The sequence below is a fragment of the Cetorhinus maximus genome, chromosome 6 (assembly GCF_964194155.1).
Source record: "Cetorhinus maximus chromosome 6, sCetMax3.hap1.1, whole genome shotgun sequence".
NCBI lineage: Eukaryota > Metazoa > Chordata > Chondrichthyes > Lamniformes > Cetorhinidae > Cetorhinus > Cetorhinus maximus.
The window spans coordinates 1938854-1957567 of NC_135884.1; the positions used below are offsets into that span (position 1 = coordinate 1938854).

General features: G+C 44.1%; 1 protein-coding gene across 8 annotated transcripts in view; it reads right to left on the bottom strand.

The window, feature by feature from the left end:
• usp19 (ubiquitin specific peptidase 19) overlaps window positions 1-18714 on the bottom strand; it is a 148465-nt gene that overhangs the window by 78317 nt on the left and 51434 nt on the right. For all 8 annotated transcript variants that reach the window (XM_078543079.1, XM_078543078.1, XM_078543082.1 and 5 more), the window contains one exon: window positions 8135-8653. In XM_078543079.1, coding sequence (XP_078399205.1) covers window positions 8135-8653 — 519 coding nt within the window. The remainder of the gene's footprint in view (window positions 1-8134; window positions 8654-18714) is intronic.

The window sequence follows — 18714 nt, forward strand, 5'->3', positions numbered from 1 at the left end:
TTATTTATTGGCAACTCACTGTTTAGACAAGCTGAGTGACAAGACAACTAACACCTCTCGTCCTCTTTCAACATCTTATTTGGACAAGTTCTGTCCTGACCTTTGAGAACACTACCTCCTAATTTTAGTTCCAATATACAGCCTTCATGAATTTCATTCATCTCATCGCTCAAACCACAAACCTGAAAGAGAGCCAATGAGGCCATAGTTTGACTGGCTCTGGTGCTAGACCAGCAACTAAGAGGCCATGAGTTCAGATCTCATTATAAGTTGTGAGACTGAGTCAATAAAATCTGGCCATTTGCGGCTTGTACCAGGAAAAACGGCCACATTTCAAGTCTGTATGACTCTTCGTCAGAGCTCTGAAGGGTCATACGGTCTCAAAACATTAACTCTGTTCCTCTCTCCACAGATGCTGCCAGGCTTACCGAGTTTTTCCAGCATTTTCTGTTTTTATCCCTTCTATTTTTGGTTCGACAAAAAGAGCTACTTTTAAAAAAGATAAAATACCTCAATCAGAAAATGAAAACAAAGATGACTGAACATTAATTGAGCTGGTGTGATGTACAAAACAACCATAACTACTGAGCGAGGCGAAGCAGGAAATAAAAACCAAGTTTGTTGTGCTGTTACCATGGCTGTGACTTTATGAACACCCCACAGGGTCATGTGTGTCTGCTGGAAGCAGTGTCATCATTAGCAGGCTGGCCTATTTAGCCATCAGCTTCCTCCAGCTCACGAAGAGACAACTGGTAGACAATGCATGTTCTGCTGTCCCATAAATGCAACAAATACTCTGTCAACTCAATGATTTAATTAAGCAGATCAAAGACTAATCTCTTCTCCTTTTGAGTACCATCCTACTGACATAAAAATAAAAACGGTGTTAACTTTATAGAACACCTCCGATACAGAATTTTTCAGACTTATTTTCTAAGTCCACAACTAGCACTCTGGAGGTCAGGCACCCAATCCCACCCAGACTCTGTGCTTTTAGTGGTAAACCTTGGTTTTCTAGTGCATGACATTACATGGTACAGCCTATTCAGCCTAATGAGTCAATGCCAGTGTTGATGCGCTATACAAGCTTCCTCCCACCCTATCAGCATAACCTTCTATTCCTTTCACCCTCATATGTTTATCCAGCTTCCCCTTAAATGTACATATACTATTCACCACTCCCTGTCATAGCAAGATCCATATTCTCACCACTCTCTGGGTAAAGAATTTTCTCTTAAATTTCTTATTCAATTTATGTCATATTTATGAGCACCAGTTTTGGACTGCCCTGCAAATGAGAACATCTCTATGTCCACCTGATCAAACACCATCATCAGGATCTCTATTCAAACAGGACTTCACAAACTCCAACACTGACATTAACTATCTATTCTTGGGATTTGGGTGACATTGGCAAGACCTCATTTGTAATTTCTACTTGCTTAGTGAAAGTGATGATGGAGGTGATGGTGGTGTATGGAAATGTCGCTGGGCTAGTAATCCAGCGGCCCAGGCTAATACCATAGCTGCTTGTGGAATCTAAATTCAATTGATTAATAAAACTGGAATTGAAAGCTCCTTTCAGTAATGGTGCCATGAAATTATATAGATTATTGTAAAAACCCACCTGGTTCATAATGACCTTTAGGGAAGGCCTTACCTGGTCTGGCCTACATGTAGCTCCAGACCCACAGCAATATGGTTGACTCTTAGCTGCCCTCTGGGCTGCCCTCTGGAATGCCCTAGCAAGCCACTTAATTAAAGGACAATTAGGGATGGGCAACAAATGCTGGCCTTGCCAGCAACTCCCAGATTAGATGAAAGAATAAAAAAAAAGGCCACCTCCTTAACTACCAGTCTTGATAGCAATGCTACTCCTATTTGGACATGAGCTGAGTGAATTCACTAAAATCTGCCAATACTTCCATGTGCCAGATTGCTCAGATCATTTGTGCTTCTAAAGTTCTCTGGTTATATTACTGAACCACACAGCAGAAAATGTTCTAGGCCCAATTACAACAATGTGCTGTCAGCAGAATGCTTGATATGGTCCAGCCAGATCTACAATTTCTTTTTGTTAAACTCTAAAAAGCTTGAAGTCATTGTCCGCAGCTTCAACCACAATCCTTGCCAGTGGTCCCAGCCACTGCCTTGGGTTAAATCCAATTTTTTGCCGTCCCATATCTGCTACATCACAAAGACTGTCTTTTTTTTTTAAACCTCTAACATAGCCCGCCTTCAACTCAGATCATCTGACCCGCATCCAGACTTGACTATTTCCATTCCAATGCTCCCTGGTCAGTGTCCATCATTCCAAACATCAGCTCATCCTAAACTCTGCTCCGTGTATCCTAATTTATACTCACCATCATCCCTCTACTCGCTGACTTGCACTAGTTCCTGCTCCCACAATGTTGAAATTTAAATGTCATCCTCTTTTTTAAATCCCTCCATGGCTTAACCCCCCCCTCCTCCATCCCTGCAAACTCTTTCATTCCTCCAACACAAGCTACTGGTACATCCCACACTCCCTTTGCCCCATTATTGGCAATTTTGCCTCCAGCTATTTAGACACCAATCACTGGCTTTCCCTTCCTAAACCTCTACGCCTTCATCATCTTCCCCTCTTTAAAAACCACCTCTTTAACCAAGCTGCATTATCACCCCTTAGGGCTCCTCCTTTAGCTTAGTGACCACCTTCTTGTCAGATTGCACTTCTGTAAAGGGCCTTGGCACAATTTTCTATGTTAAAGGTGTGACATAGGTGCAAGTTGTTGTTGTACTCTACTGCTACGGTTAATAGGTTCAGCGTTTTTCCTGATTTGTCAATAGCTGCCCTGAAGTAATTAGACATTTTGATTGCCAGGTTAATTAAAACCCCTAGATCTCTTTCAACTTGATCCACAGCTAATTTACCACATCTCAAGTACCTGTGGCACATTTTCTTCCTATGTGCAATAGCTTGTAGTTGTATTTTCATTGAACTGCATGGGCTACTGTATGCCCATTTTATGTATTTTCCAGCATAAGAAATTCAAACAAAATGGGACTCATTTTTAAAAGTTTACATTAAGTCCTTTTAAAAAAGCTTCTCAGGATGTGGGAGCTGATAGCAAGATCAGCATTTATTACCCATCTCTAGTTGCAATGAGGTGTTGGTGATGGGACACCTTCTTGAACCACTGGCAATGGTTTTGACATAGTGGAGCATCTTGCCTGGTCACTTCAGAGGGCAGTTAAGTGTCAAACAGGTTTGTTGTGGGACCGGAGTCACAAAGCTAGACCAGACAAAGACGGCAATTACCTTCCCTAAAAGGACATTAGTAAACCATTTGAGACTTTAACCACAATCAGGCGGCTTCATGGTCACTTTTACTGATCCAGAATTCAAAATTTTTGAAAAAGCCTTAGTAGGATTTGGACACTCACTCTCCCAATTATTAGCCTAAGTCTTTAAATTGCTAATTCACCAACACAACCCCCTACACTATCAGATTTGTATTCATGTATGAAAGGCATCCGACAAAGGGTGCTGGTGAGAAGTGACTGAAGCATTCTGGGAGAAGTCACAGCAGACACCGCGACTCAGGAGGGAATTGAGGAGGACCCACTGTCAAAGAACGGAATAGCCCCAAACATTACATTGCTGTAGTGTTTCCATCCCTCCCTCCTCCTCAAACCTAAAAAAGAGAGGAAGAGGCAGTGCCGTCAGGAGTGCACCAGACCTGCGAGGGACACTCTTCTGAAAGTGGATTTTAAAGAAAAAGCAGCTGATTGGTGAGTAAATCCTGGGAGCAGACTCGGAGGGAGGAGCACCAGAGCGGTAACCTTGGGGCACAGAGCAACTGAAGCCAAAACTGAAAAAGTGACATCACAGGAATGATGTGTTCTGATTGGTTGGTAGGAAATCTGCACCAAATTTGAAAAAATAAAACACTGCAAAGCTAATTAATAAATGAATTATCTAAGTCGAGATGGATGGGCAGGTGATGTGCTGTAGCTGTACGATGTGGGAGCTGGCAGGTCCCATTGCAAGCCGCAGTGACCACATCTGCAGCAAGTGTTGGTTGCTGGAGGAACTCCGGCTCAGAACTGATGAGCTGGAGTCCAAGCTCCGGACGCTGCAGCACATCCAGGAGGGGGAGAGTTACCTGGATGCTTTGTTTCAGGAGGCGGTCACACCCGGTAGATTAAGCACCTCAAGTTCGGTCAGTGGTCAGGATCAGCAGGGTGCGACTACAAGTGAGGCAGGTAGAGGGATCCTATGTTCAGGAACAGAGGAGCCTCAGCTCTTGACCTTGTCCAACAGGTACGAGGTACTTGCTCCCTGTGTGGATGAGGAACAGGGCTGTAGGGAGGATGAGCCAGCTGACCACGGCACCGTGGCACAGGAGGCCATTCAAGAGGGGGGAGCAAAAAGACAAGTGGTAGTTGTAGGCGATTCTATAATTAGGGGAATTGATAGCATCCTTTGTAAGCAGGATCGAGAGTCCCACATGGTATGTTGCCTGCCCGGTGCCAGGGTGAGGGATATCTCTGACCGGCTTGAAAGGATATTGGAGAGGAAGGGGGAGGATCCAGTTGTTGTGGTCCACGTCGGGACAAATAACATAGGTAAGACTAGGAAAGAGGACCTGTTTGGGGATTATCAGGAACTAGGAACTAAATTAAAGAACAGGTTCTCAAGGGTTATAATCTCCGGATTACTACCCGAGCCACGTGCAAATTGGCATAGGGACGCGAGAATAAGGGAAGTAAACACGTGGCTAAAGGAGTGGTGCAGGAAAGAGGGGTTCCGTTTCGTGGGGCACTATTGGTATAGGAGGGTTCTGTACCGTTGGGATGGTCTCCACCTGAACCGATCTGGGACCAATGTTCTAGCGAAAAGGGCAAATTGGGTGGTCAACAGGACTTTAAACTAGAAAGTGTGGGGGTGAGGGAAGGGTAAAACTCCAAGAAGTATGACTAATGGGAAACAAAGCAGCAGGTTAGCGTGTGGGGTGGGGTGGATTCAACTTCATGGAAAATTATGAAAAAACTGAAAAGAAAGGAGAGCCCAGGAGAGGCTATTAAAGTCCCCAGAACACAAAATAGGACAGAGTGTTTGGAAAGGGCTAGGAATCTAACATCAAGCACATCAGATAAAGGGACAACAATAAGAAAGGGGACGGGAAATACAGGACTGAAGGTGTTGTATCTGAATGCATGCAGTATACGAAATAAGGTAAATGAGCTTGTGGCGCAGATTGAAATTGGCAGGTATGATGTGGTGGGCATCATGGAGACATGGCTGCAAGGGGATCAGGACTGGGAGCTAAATATCCAAGGATATACATCCTATCGAAAAGATAGGCAGGTTGGCAGAGGGGGTGGGGTGGTTTGTTAGTAAGAAATTAAATTAAATCGATAGCAAGAAACGACGTAGGGTCAGATGATGTAGAATCTGTGTGGGTAAAGTTGAGGAACCGCAAAAGGTAAAAAACCATAATGGGAGTTATGTACAGGCCTCCGAATAGTAGTCAGGATGTGGGGCACAAGATACAGCAAGGGATAGAAAAGGCGTATAAGAAAGGCAAGGTTACAGTGATCATGGGGGATTTCAATATGCAGGTAGACTGGGAAAATCAGGTTGGTAGTGGATCCCAAGAAAGGAATTTGTAGAATGTCTACGAGATGGCTTTTTGGAGCAGCTTGTGGTGGAGCCCACTAGGGAACAGGCAATTCTAGATTTAGTGATGTGTAATGAGGCAGATTTGATAAGGGAGCTTAAGGTGAAGGAACCCTTAGGAGGAAGAGACCATAATATGATAGAATTTACCCTGCAATTTGAGAGGAAAAAGCTGGAATCAGATGTAACGGTATTACAGTTGAATAAAGGCAACTACAGAGGCATGAGGGAGGAGCTGGCCAGAATTGACTGGGAGATGAGCCTAGCAGGAAAGACAATGGAACAGCAATGGCAGGGGTTTCTGGGAGTAATTTGGGAGACACAGCAAAAATTCATCCCTAGGAAGAAGAAGCATGCTAAAGGGAGGACGAGGCAACCATGGCTGACAAGGGAAGTCAGGGACAGTATAAAAGCTAAAGGGAAAGCATACAATGCGGCGAAGAGCAGTGGGAAACCAGGGGATTGGGAAGCCTACAAAGACCAACAGAGGACAACTAAAAAAGAAATAAGGAGGGAGAAGATTAAATATGAGGGGAAACTAGCCAGTAATATAAAAGAAGATTGCAAGAGTTTTTTTAGATATATAAAGGGTAAGAGAGAGGCAAAAGTGGACATTGGGCCGCTGGAAAATGACACTGGAGAAGTAGTAGTGGGGAACAAAGAAATGGCGGAGGAACTGAATAGGTACTTTGCGTCAGTCTTCACGGTGGAAGACACGAGTAACATCCCCAAAATTCAAGAGAGTCGGGGGGCAGAGGTGAGCATGGTGGCCATTACCAAGGAGAAGGTGCTAGGAAAACTGAAAGGTCTGAAGGTGGATAAATCACCTGGGCCAGATGGATTGCACCCCAGAGTTCTGAGGGAGATAGCTGAAGAGATAGTGGAGGCGTTAGTGGTGATCTTTCAGGAATCACTGGAGTCAGGGAGGGTCCCAGAGGATTGGAAAATCGCTAATGTAACCCCCCTGTTTAAGAAGGGAGTGAGGCAAAAGACGGGAAATTACAGGCCGATTAGCCTGACCTCGGTCGTTGGTAAGATTTTAGAGTCTATTATTAAGGATGAGATTTCAGAATACTTGGAAGTGCATGATAAAATAGGGCAAAGTCAGCATGGTTTCATCAAGTCATGCCTGACAAATCTGTTAGAATTCTTTGAGAAGGTAACAAGTAGGTTAGACAAAGGAGAGCCAATGGATGTTATCTACTTGGACTTCCAGAAGGCCTTTGACAAGGTGCCGCACAGGAGGCTGCTCAGTAAGATAAGAGCCCATGGTGTTAGCGGCAAGGTACTAGCATGGATAGAAGATTGGCTGTCTGGCAGGAGAGAGAGAGTGGGGATAAGGGGGTCCTTCTCAGGATGGTGGCCGGTGACTAGTGGAGTTCTGCAGGGGTCAGTGTTGGGACCACAACTTTTCACTTTATACATTAATGATCTAGATGAAGGAACTGAGGGCATTCTGGCTAAGTTTGTAGATGATACAAAGATAGGTGGAGGGACAGGTAGTATTGAGGAGGCGGGGAGGCTGCAGAAGGATTTGGACAGGTTAGGAGAATGGACAAAGAAGTGGCAGATGGGATACAACATGGGGAAGTGTGAGGTCATGCACTTTGGTAGGAAGAATAGAGGCATAGACTATTTTCTAAATGGGGGGAGAATTCAGAAATCTGGAGTGTAAAGGGACTTGGGAGTCTTAGTCCAGGATTCTCTTAAGGTTAACTTGCAAGTTGAGTCGGTAGTTAGGAAGGCAAATGTAATGTTGGCATTTATTTCGAGATGACTAGAGTATAAAAGCAGGGATGTGCTGCTGAGGCTTTATAAGGCTCTGGTCAGACCACATTTAGAATATTGTGAGCAATTTTGGGCCCCGTATCTCAGGAAGGATGTGCTGGCCCTGGAGAGGGTCCAGAGGAGGTTCACGAGAACGATCCCAGGAATGAAAGGCTTAACATATGAGGAACATTTGAGGACTCTGGGTCTATACTCGATGGAGTTTAGAAGGATGAGGGGGGGAATCTGATTGAAACTTACAGAATACTGAAAGGCCTGGATTGTGGGGAAGTGGACGTGGGGAAGATGTTTCCATTAGTAGGTGAGACTAGGACCCGAGGGCACAGCCTCAGAGTAAAGGGAAGACCTTTTAGAACAGAGATGAGGAGAAACTTCTTTAGCCAGACAGTGGTGAATCTATGGAATTCATTGCCACAGAAGGCTGTGGAGGCCAGGTCATTGAGTGTATTTAAGACCGGGATAGATAGGTTCTTGATTGGTAAGGGGATCAAAGGTTACAGGGAGAAGGCAGGAGAATGGGGTTGAGAAACTTATCAGCCATGATTGAATGGCAGTGCAGACTCGATGGGCCGAATGGCCTAATTTCTGCTCCTCTGTCTTATGGTCTTATAGCTCACTTCCAATAGATTAAATTTGTTAAACTGCAGCATAAAACATCAACAGTCATGGACAACGTACCTCAGCTTTCTCAGCTGATGCCTGAACAGTGTTTGTCGTACCACTTTTATGCTCCAAGTGCCAGTCTCCCTGGGGGCCTCGGCCGTTCCTCTTCACTTTACTCTCAACCGTGGGTTCAGATAGGCTTCCGTCAGCATCACTCGTACTCAGTTCACTCGCTGGGCTTTTTGGGCGTACTGCAGATCTTGTGTCCTGCTCAAGAGAAGCGGTATCCGCTCCTTCTGGGGCTTTCACAAAGATAGTTTGAGCTGCAACTGGCTCAGGGACGACTGGAGTGTTATCCGGATCCTTGCACTGGATGGTGCGTTTTACACCAGGTTCAGGTGGTGATTCGGTCTTTCCTAACACCTTCACATTGATCGGACGTTTAACCCCACGCTCGGCTTTCGTTTTCTTCTTCTCAGTGCTGTCGGATGATTCTCCTAGTTTCACCTCTTCTGCGAGATCTTCGCTGATCAAAATCTTCTCCTTCCCAGTGTCCCTGGGCAGAATCGAGACAGTCTGTTCTTTACCTTTCTTCTGTAAAAGCAAATCAGAGAAGTCAATATAAAACATGTATTTGCCAAAAATATTTTAAAGAATCAGAATCTTCCTGCATAACAGGAGACCCATCAGACAATCGTGCCTCTTTGAAAGAGCTATTCAATTAGCCTCACTACCTTAAAAACAGAAAATGCTGGAAAAGCTCAGCTGGTCTAGCAGCATCTGCGGGCTGTTCTGAAGAATCATCATACTGACTTGAAATATTAACTTCATTTCTCTCTCCACAGATGCTGCCAGACCTGCTGAGTTTTTCCATCATCCGTTTTTATTTCAGATTTCCAGCATCTGCAGTATTTTAGTCTCACGACTCTGATCTTCCCTATTGTCCTGCAAACTTATCCTTTATATGTATTTATCCAATTCTCTTTTGAAAGTTACCATTGCATCAGCTTCCACCGCCCTTTCAGATAGTGCCTTCCTGAGCATAACGCGTTTTACAAAAACACCACCTCATTTCCCCTCTGCTCCATCAGTCAATTATTACAGCATGCCAATTGCGACAGAGATATCTGCATGCAATTGCTTAAATAATGGTTGGCTCTCACTGTCAGGTGCATGGAATGGGGGACAGCTCACATATGTGGATAAAGCTGTTTGGGAGATAGAGAAGGCTGGATAGGAGGGACATTTTTGGATTGGAAGACTATGACAATTGGTATCAGTCATCTCTCACAATTCTTCTTCTATTTAGCTTCCACTTACTCCTACATGAAGCACCTTGAGACATTTTATAATTGCTTGTAATAGCTGCATAACTTGGTTCAGTTAAATAAACTGGCATGCAAATTAATTGTAAAATTTCCATCACGGTCGCAAATGCATTTAGTAGGTGCAGGTAAGATGTTTCCCCTGGTTGGGAAATCTAGAACCAGGGGACACAATTTCAAAATAAGGGAGAAGCCACTTAGGACTGAGATGAGGAGAAACTTCTTTACTCAGAGTTGTGAATCTTTGGAATTCTCTACCCCAGAGGGCTGTGGAAGCTCAGTCATTGAGTATGTTTATGGTAGAGATTGATAGATTTCTGATTAACAATAACGTAAAGGGTTATGGGGATAGTGTGGGTAAAAGGCATTGAAGGGTTCAATCAGCCATAATCATATTGAATGGAGAAGCAGGCTCGATGGGCTGAATGGCCTTCTCCTGTTCTTATGTTCCTAAATGAAAAGGCCAATTTTCTACTGGTTAAAAATAGCTTGTCCAGACAGCATAATCAGCAACTCAATGTCCACCGAATCATACAGAACAGGAAGGATCAAAGTTTGGCGATTCAGCTCATCTCATCCAGGTCACTGACCATCAGTGGTGCTCCTGTACTCCTATGCTGGGGTTGGGGGGGGGGTTGGTGGAGGGGGGGGACAAGAGGGATGGATAAAGATGGAAACAGTAAACAGAAAGGATTATCATTCCTAATCACTCACCAGTAAGTCATGTTGGCACAAATCACCACATCAGTCGGTGTCAGATGCCAACAATATCTGGGTTCATGACCATGTGGTACTGAGGGTAGCCAGGGACTCCATCTGAGAATCATACAGAACTAAGGGAGACCATTTGGTCCATTGTGGTCAATCATGCTGGCTCTTTTGAAAGAGCTATCCAATTAATTTCACTACTCCTGAGTTTTCCCCATAGCCCTGCAAATTTTCTCCTTTACTAGCTTTTATCAGATTCCCTTTTGAAAGTTCCTATTCCTTCTGTTTTTAACCAACCTGGCAATGCATTCCAGATCAGTGAGTATAGAAAGAGGAGGTTAGCCCAGATGAATACATGGCTGGAGAGATGCTACAGGAGGGACGGCTTTAGATTTCTGGGACATTGGGACCATTTCTGGGGGCAGTGGGACCTGTACAAGACAGGCGGGTTGCACCTGAACCGGAATGGGACCAACATCCTCGTGGGGAGGTTTGCTAGTGCTGTTGGGGAGGGTTGAAACTAACTTGGCAGGAGGAAGGGATCCTGAGAGGAGATTCAGCAGGGGGAGATGCACGACCAAAATTAGAAGACAGCACGAGTCTGGAAGGCATAGAAATTATAGGCCAGTTAAGGCACAAGGGAGTTTGGCAAAGTTGGATGGTATTTATTTTAATGCAATGAGTCTGATGAATAAGGCAGATGGGTTAAGGGCACAAATTAACACAAGGATGTATGATGTCATTGCTGTCACACAGACATGGTTGAGAGGAGGGCAGGATTGGCAGCTCAATATTCCAGAATATAAAGTCTTCAGGCGAGTCACGGAAAGAGGTAAAAGAGGAGGAAGTATGGCAATATTGATCAAGGAATCAATTACAGCAGTAAGGAGAGATGACATCTTAGAAGGCTCCTCAAATGAAGCCATACGGGTAGAATTTAAAAACAAAAAAGGAGCAATCACATTGCTGGGAGTGTACTATAGGCCCCCAAACAGTCAGAGAGAAATAGAAGAGCAGATATGTAGGCAAATTTCAGACGAGTGTAAAAATAATAGAGTAGTAATAGTGGGGGATTTCAACTTCCCCAACATTAACTGGGTTAGTCATAGTGTGATAGGTTTAGGGGGAGCAGAATTCTTAAAATGCATCCAGGAGAGCTTTTTAAGCCAGTACGTAGAAGGTCCTGGACTTAATTTTAGGGAATGAAGCCGGGCAAGTGGTAGAGGTATCAGTGGGTGAGCATTTTGCAGATAGTGATCATAACTCCGTTAGATTCAAGGTTGTTATGGTAAAGGACAAGGGTGGGCCAGAAATCAGAGCTCTAAATTAGGGGAAGGCCGATTTTAATAAGATCAGATATGATTTGGCCAGCATGGACTGGGAGCAGCTACATTTAGGTAAACCTGCATCAGAGCAATGGGACTCATTCAGGAAGGAAATAGGGAGAGTACAGGGCCAACATATTCCAGTAAAGACAAAGGGTGGGACCAACAAATCCAGGAAACCCTAGATGTCAAGGTATATACAGGATTGGCTAAAGAGAAAAAGAGAGGCTTATGGCAGATACGGAGGGCTCAAAACAATGGAAGCCCCAGAAGAGTATAGAATGTGTAGGGGGGAACTTAAAAAGGAAATTAGGAGAGCAAAAAGAGGGCATGAAGAAACATTGACAGGTAAAATAAAGGAAAATCCAAAGTTATTTTACAAGTACATTCAGAGTAAGAGGATAGCTAGGGAAAGAGTAGGGCCCATTAAGGACCATCGTGGTAATGTGTGTGGAGCCGGAAGACATAGGTAGGGTTCTAAATTAATACTTTGTGTCGGTGTTCACAAGTGAGAGGGATGACATGGGTTTGGAAATAATTAATGATATAATTAAAGAAATTAGCATAGAAACAGAGGAGGTTCTAAGTGGTCTGGCAGGCTTAAAAGTAGATAAATCTCCAGGCTCAGATGAAATGTATCCCAGGCTGTTGAGTGAGGCAAGGGAGGAGATAGCAGGGGCGCTGGCAATAATTTTGAGGTGCCAGAGGACTGGAGGACAGCCAACGTGGTACCATTATTCAAGAAGGGAGGAAGGGATAACCCAGGGAACAGCAGGCCACTCAGTCTAACCCCAGTGGTGGGGAAACTATTGGAAGCAATTCTGAGGGACAGAATTAATCTACACTTGGAGAGGCAGGGATTAATCAAGGACATTCAGCATGGTTTTGTTAAGGAGGTCATGTCGGACCAATTTGATTGAATTTTTCGAGGTGACCACCAGGTGGGTGGATGAGGGCAATGCATTTGACAGTCTACTTGGACTTCAGCAAGGCTTTTGATAAGGTCCCACACGGGAGACTGATAACGAAGGTAAGAGCCCATGGGATCCAAGGCAATTTGGCAAATTGGATCCAGAATTGGCCGAGTAGCAGGAAGCAGAGGGTGATTGTCGAGGAGTGTTTTTGTGACTGGATGACTGTGTCCAGTGGGGTTCCACAGGGGTCGGTGTTGGGTCCTTTGCTGTTTGTGCTATATATAAATGACTTAGACTTGAATGTAGGAGGGTTGATCAGTAAGTTCGTGGATGACACGAAAATTGGTGGAATGGTAAATAGTGAGGAGGGGAGCCTTAGATTACAGGAGGATATAGACGGGTTGGTCAGATGGGCTGATCAGTGGCAAATGGAATTTAATCCGGATAAGTGTGAGGTGACGCACTTGGGCAGGACAAACAAGGCACGGGAATACACGATGAATGTTAGGACCCTGGGAAGTACCGAGGATCAGAGGGACCTTGGTGTGCATGTCCATTGGTCCCTTAAGGTAGCGGGACAGGTAGATAAGGTGGTTATGATGGCATATGGGATACTTGCCTTTATTAGGCACAGAATATAAGAGCAGGGAGGTTATGCTGGAACTGTATAAAACGCTGGTTAAGCCACAGCTAGAGTATTGCATGCAGTTCTGGAATCTGCATTATAGGAAGGATGTGATTGCACTAGAGAGAGTGCAGAGGAGATTTACCAGGGTGTTGCCTAAGCTGGAGAGTTTTAGTTATGAGGAGAGATTGGATAGACTGGGGTTATTTTCCCTGGAGCAGAGGAGATTGAGGGGAGCATGATTGAGGTGTATAAAATTATGATGGGCATAGAGAGAGTAGACAGGAAGGAACTTTTCCCATTGGTGGAGGGATCAATAGCCAGGGGGCATAGATTTAAATTAACAGGCAGTAGGTTTAAAGGGGATGTGAGAAAGAATTTTTTTCACCCAGAGGGTGATGGGAATCTGGAGCTCACTGCCTGAAAGGGTGGTAGAGACAGAAACCCTCATCACATTGAAGAAGTGTTTTGGATGTGGTCTTGCGATGCCATGGCATACAAGGCTATGGGCCTAGTGCTGGAAAATAGGATTAGAATAGTTAGGTACTTGTTTGGCCGGCACAGACTCGATGGGCCGAAGGGTCTTTTTCTGTGCTGTGAACCTCTATGATCATCATAATTATTTTTTAATTTATTCATTCTTGGGATGTGAGCATCACTGGCAAGGCCAGCACTTATTGCTTTCCCCTAAACACCCTTGAGAAAGCGTTGTAAAAAAAAAATCATTCCTCTAGTTCTCCCATGTTTGTACATACTGTTGGCCTGCAGGAGTGGTTTGTTTGGTTATTACCAACATTGAGTACTGCAGAAGGAGCAATGGTCATTGCAAAAAGTTGAAAGTCAGGCTCATACTAATGAAGGTACTGTTCTCTCTCAATGCTTGCTGAGTGAGAACACATTCTGCAACCTACATACATTTTTAAACAGTTTCACTCTTACTGAAGTAGCTGCCTCCATTAATGTGACTTGCCCATTGGCAGGACAGTGACAGAGTAACAAAACTTGAGATCACATGCAACATTGGCTGTAACATGTTGATTCCAATGCATATCAGGAGCCTAGCAATGACTGAGGCTAACATTATACATAAGAAATGCACAGGAAATCATTTGATTGACGCTCCAAATCTTTTGAAAGCTGATATTTTCCATTAATATTGCGTGTGCTAATCGGTGGCACAGTTTCTTTCATGACTGACTGGCTATTTCAAGCCGGAAATTTGAGCATGAAAGAAGGTCACCAGCTATATACCGCAGTGAACATGTGCCCTTTCGTACAGGAAAACAAAATTCCAAAACATATAAATGGGAATGTATACGTAATCCTCCATTATCCTGTCATCACTCCTCCCCTCCCCCATCACAAACCTGATCCTTTGTTCTTTCCCTTCACCACACCCTCATCACTCCATCATAGATAAAAGCATAGATGCTGGAAATCCAAAACAAAAACAAAAATACCTGGAAAAACTCAGCAAGCCTGGCAGCATCTGCGGAGAGGAACAGTTAACGTTTCGAGTCCGAATGACCCTTCAACAGAACTAAGTAAAAATAGAAGAGAGGTGAAATATAAGCTGGTTTGGGGGGGGGAGGGGGGGGACAAGTAGAGCCAGTGATAGGTGGAGATAACCAAAAGATGTCACAGACAAAAGGACAGAGGTGTTGAAGGTGGTGATATTATCTAAGGAATGTGCTTATTAAGGCTAATTAAGTCCTGCTTTCTACCCTTAATTAGCACATTCCTTAGATAATATCACCACCTTCAACACCTCTTTGTCCTTTTGTCTGTGACATCTTTTGGTTATCTCCACCTATCACTGGCTCTACTTGTCCCACCCCCCCTTAAACCAGCTTATATTTCACCTCTCTTCTATTTTCACTTAGTTCTGTCGAAGGGTCATTCAGACTCGAAACGTTAGCTGTGTTCCTCTCCGCAGATGCTGTCAGACTTGCTGAATTTTTCCAGGTATTTTTGTTCTCACCACTCCATCATTTTTCTTGTCTATAAATTTTCCTTAAAATCTGTTAAATCTTTAAACTTCTTCCAGTTCCCATCAAAGGTCATTGACCTGAAACTCTATCGTTGTTTCTCTCGCCACAGATGATATCTGAACCAGAGTGTCTGCATATTTCTATTTTATTACAGCGGGCTTAAAGTGAGCACATGGAAATACACTGTGCCACCCAGTCCGTGTGGGTGGAAAGGACAGCGTGATAACTCACTGTACCACCCAGGCCCAAAGGACAATGTGATAATGCATGATATCCAGCCCCAGAGTGTGAAACAACAGTGTGAAGTTATACTGTAACATCCAGTATACTGTAACATCCAGTGTGCATGAACAGTATGATAACCCACTACATTACCCAACTCCAGAGTGTGAAAGGACAATATGACATTGTACCACCCGGTTAGTATGTGTGAAAGAACATGATAATACATGGTAACCTCCAGTACCAGGGTGTGCAGCATGGATTGTGTGATAACTCACTTTACCACCCAGCTCCTGAGTGTAAAAGGGCAGTGAAAGATTAACAGAGGTCTGGTAACTGAGTTAGAATTTCTTTGCACTAAAATGTCAGCAGAACTGGAGGCTGGCCAGCTAGATCCTGGTCAGGCAAGAGCTAACAATTACCATTTTTGAACTGGTGTCCAGAGCTGACCATAGGTGCAGCCAAATACCTCATAACCAAGTATTAATTTGCCACAATTCACCCTGGAGAAGTAATGGATACAGAATTACTGAAGCATTTTTTTAAACTTGCATTAGTTTGTGCCTCAGTCATTCTATTGTGAAAGACTAAGACCTCACAGAATCAGAATCATAGAATTTCACAGTGCAGAAGAGGCCCTTCGGCCCATCAAGTCTGCACCAACACGTGAGAAACACCCGACCTACCTACCTACCTAATCCCATTTACTAGCACTTGGCCCATAGCCTTGAATGTTATGACGTGCCAAGTGCTCATCAAGGTACTTTTTAAAGGATGTGAGGCAACCTGCATCCACCACCCTCTCAGGCAGTGCATTCCAGGCCATCACCACCCTCTGGGTAAAAAGGTTTTTCCTCACATCCCCCCTTAAACCTCCTGCCCCTCACCTTGAACTTATGCCCCCTTGTGACTGACCCTTTAACTAAGGGGAACAGCTGCTCCTTATCCACCCTGTCCATGCCCCTCATAATCATGTACATCTTGATCAGGTCGCCCCTCAGTCTTCTCTGCTCCAACAAAAACGACCAAAGTCTATCCATCCTCTCTTCATAACTTAAATGTTTCATCCCAGGCAACATCCTGGTGAATCTCCTCTGCACCCCCTCCAGTGCAAACACATCCGTCCTATAATGTGGCGACCAGAACTGCACACAGTGCTCCAGCTGTGGCCTCACCAAGGTTCTATACAACTCCAACATGACCTCCCTACTTTTGTAATCTATGCCTCGATTGATAAAGGCAAGTGTCCAATATGCCTTTTTCACCGCCCCACTAACATGCCCCTCTGCCTTCAGAGATCTCTGATCTCACACTGTATATTTTTTATAAAATATATATATATTTAAAATTATATATCTAAAATTTAAAAACTGAGCAAAGATCCTTAGAATGACTGAAAATATGTCTGTGACCCCTGAACAAAAGAAGCCACCTGACAGTTTTAAGAAAACTCATACCTTGTTATCTCTGAAGAACCACTAATGATCTCTTGTGGACTGTACAACCCAACTTCAAAGACAGCTATGCAAAGGCCATCTGCATTTAATCACCCAGGCTGGCCAGAAGGAGACGGATCGCCTGCTAAGACAAAGGCCCCTCAACCTTCCTTTCAATTCCAAATGGCTGAGACCATCAACAGCCTTCAGAACCCAGGCCAATGTATACACATCCTTTTTCAAAGGCCGGGTGGAGGTAGGAGGTCATGTGACATGGGCCTCCGGCTTGTGGAGCAAATATTATTGCCTTGCTGAACTGCATCGCTGAGTCTACTGTTTGCAACATCTGACCAGCAGGCAACACTGAAGGAGCTCTGGCCCAGGTTGGACACTTGGCTCCATCTGCCCTGCTTCTGCTGGAAGTCTGTGCCATCGCCTACAAGACTAATTCATCTCTACATGCCTATCTTATCTAATGAAGTCAACACCATCGGAAAAGTGAATTATCCAGCTTTGTTTTCAACCCACCAACCTCCACGAAGGAATGCCTTAGATTTTGATGCTGGACTCTGGAACCGACGTGAAACAATATTTCTTTTCTCTATAGTCTCTGTGCTGTAAATCTTTCTTTTCTTTATCCATCTCTTTACTATCTGAATATAAGGGGGACATGGTGAACCCTCTTTTGAGTTTTGTGTGCGTGCAAATAATCTAACCCTTTGAATTCACCCAATCTCGAGTTTGCTGTGGAGTTAATAGGAAATTGGACTGCACCAAAACTGAGGGGTACAGAAATATGCCACTGCTTATGAAGAGGGAAACAAAGCAAAACACCTTTCTGTTTACGGACAGGTGGCGAGAGCAGAAATTAGTGCTGCTTAAATTAACACCCTCCTGTTCGTATCATTATACTTTAACATTGCTGCAATGAAAGTACATTCTGTATAAGTCTGCAGAATAAAGTCATAATACACAGATCAATGGGTTCCTAACTGCTGCTGAACAGAGTTTCCATAAGATTACCCCAGTCCTCTTTCATTTCTAAAGCAGCCCCCAACACAGTTTCTCTTTAGTATCAAATTCTAGTTCTTCCTTAACAATTCAGATTAACAAATAAAGTCCATTAACGATCTGAACCACTACAACTTTACCTATAGTCTTTCCAGCCATTCCTTTAACTCCTCGGCAAGATAGAGATCATCACCTAACAAGTAATAGCATTCTTTTAGCTTCCAACTTCACTCCCCATCACACTGCCCTTCCTCACTCTCAATTTAGCTAATATCACAATGAACAGTTCGCCTCTAAGCTTTGCCTTTGCTCAGTTTAAACTCCAAATACACAGCCTTTCATTCCTTTCCTGTTCCTCCACTGTTTCCCAGCAGATGTCAGCCTTGACTCAGCAGTAGCACTCTTGTGATAAAAGCAAAAAACTGCGGATGCTGGAAATCGAAAACAAAAACAAAAATACCTGGAAAAACTCAGCAGGTCTGGCAGCATCTGTGGAAGGGAGCACAGTTAACATTTCGAGTCCGCATGACTCTTAATTCTGTTGAAGAGTGATGTGGACTCGAAACGTTAACTGTGCTCCCTTCCACAGATGCTGGTAGACCTGCTGAGTTTTTCCAGGTATTTTTGTTTTAGTAGCACTCTTGTCTCTGAATCAGAGGTTGTGGATTCAAGAGATTTGAGTCCCATTATCCAGTTTGACACTCCCAGTGACAGTAGAGCAATAACTACACTGTTGGAGGTGTCCTCTTCTAAATGCGATGATAAACTAAGGCCCTATCTTCCCTCTCAGGTTGACGTGAGAGATCCTGCAGCACTATTTGAAGAGGAGCAGGAAGTGCTCACCAGTGTGTTAGCTAATATTAATCAATATCAACAAGGCAGATTATCTGGTCATTTTTCTGAGGTTTGTGGGATTTTGCTGTGCAGAAATTGGCTGCCATGACGCCAACAGTACAACAGTGACTGCACTTCAAAAAGGCTATGGGACATCCAATGTCGTGATAGGTCCTAATTGAAGGCAAGTCTGTCTTTCAAGTCAATATTTGCCTCGTCATCTCCCACTCTAATCCATTCTCTCACAAGACCTTGAAATTTCTC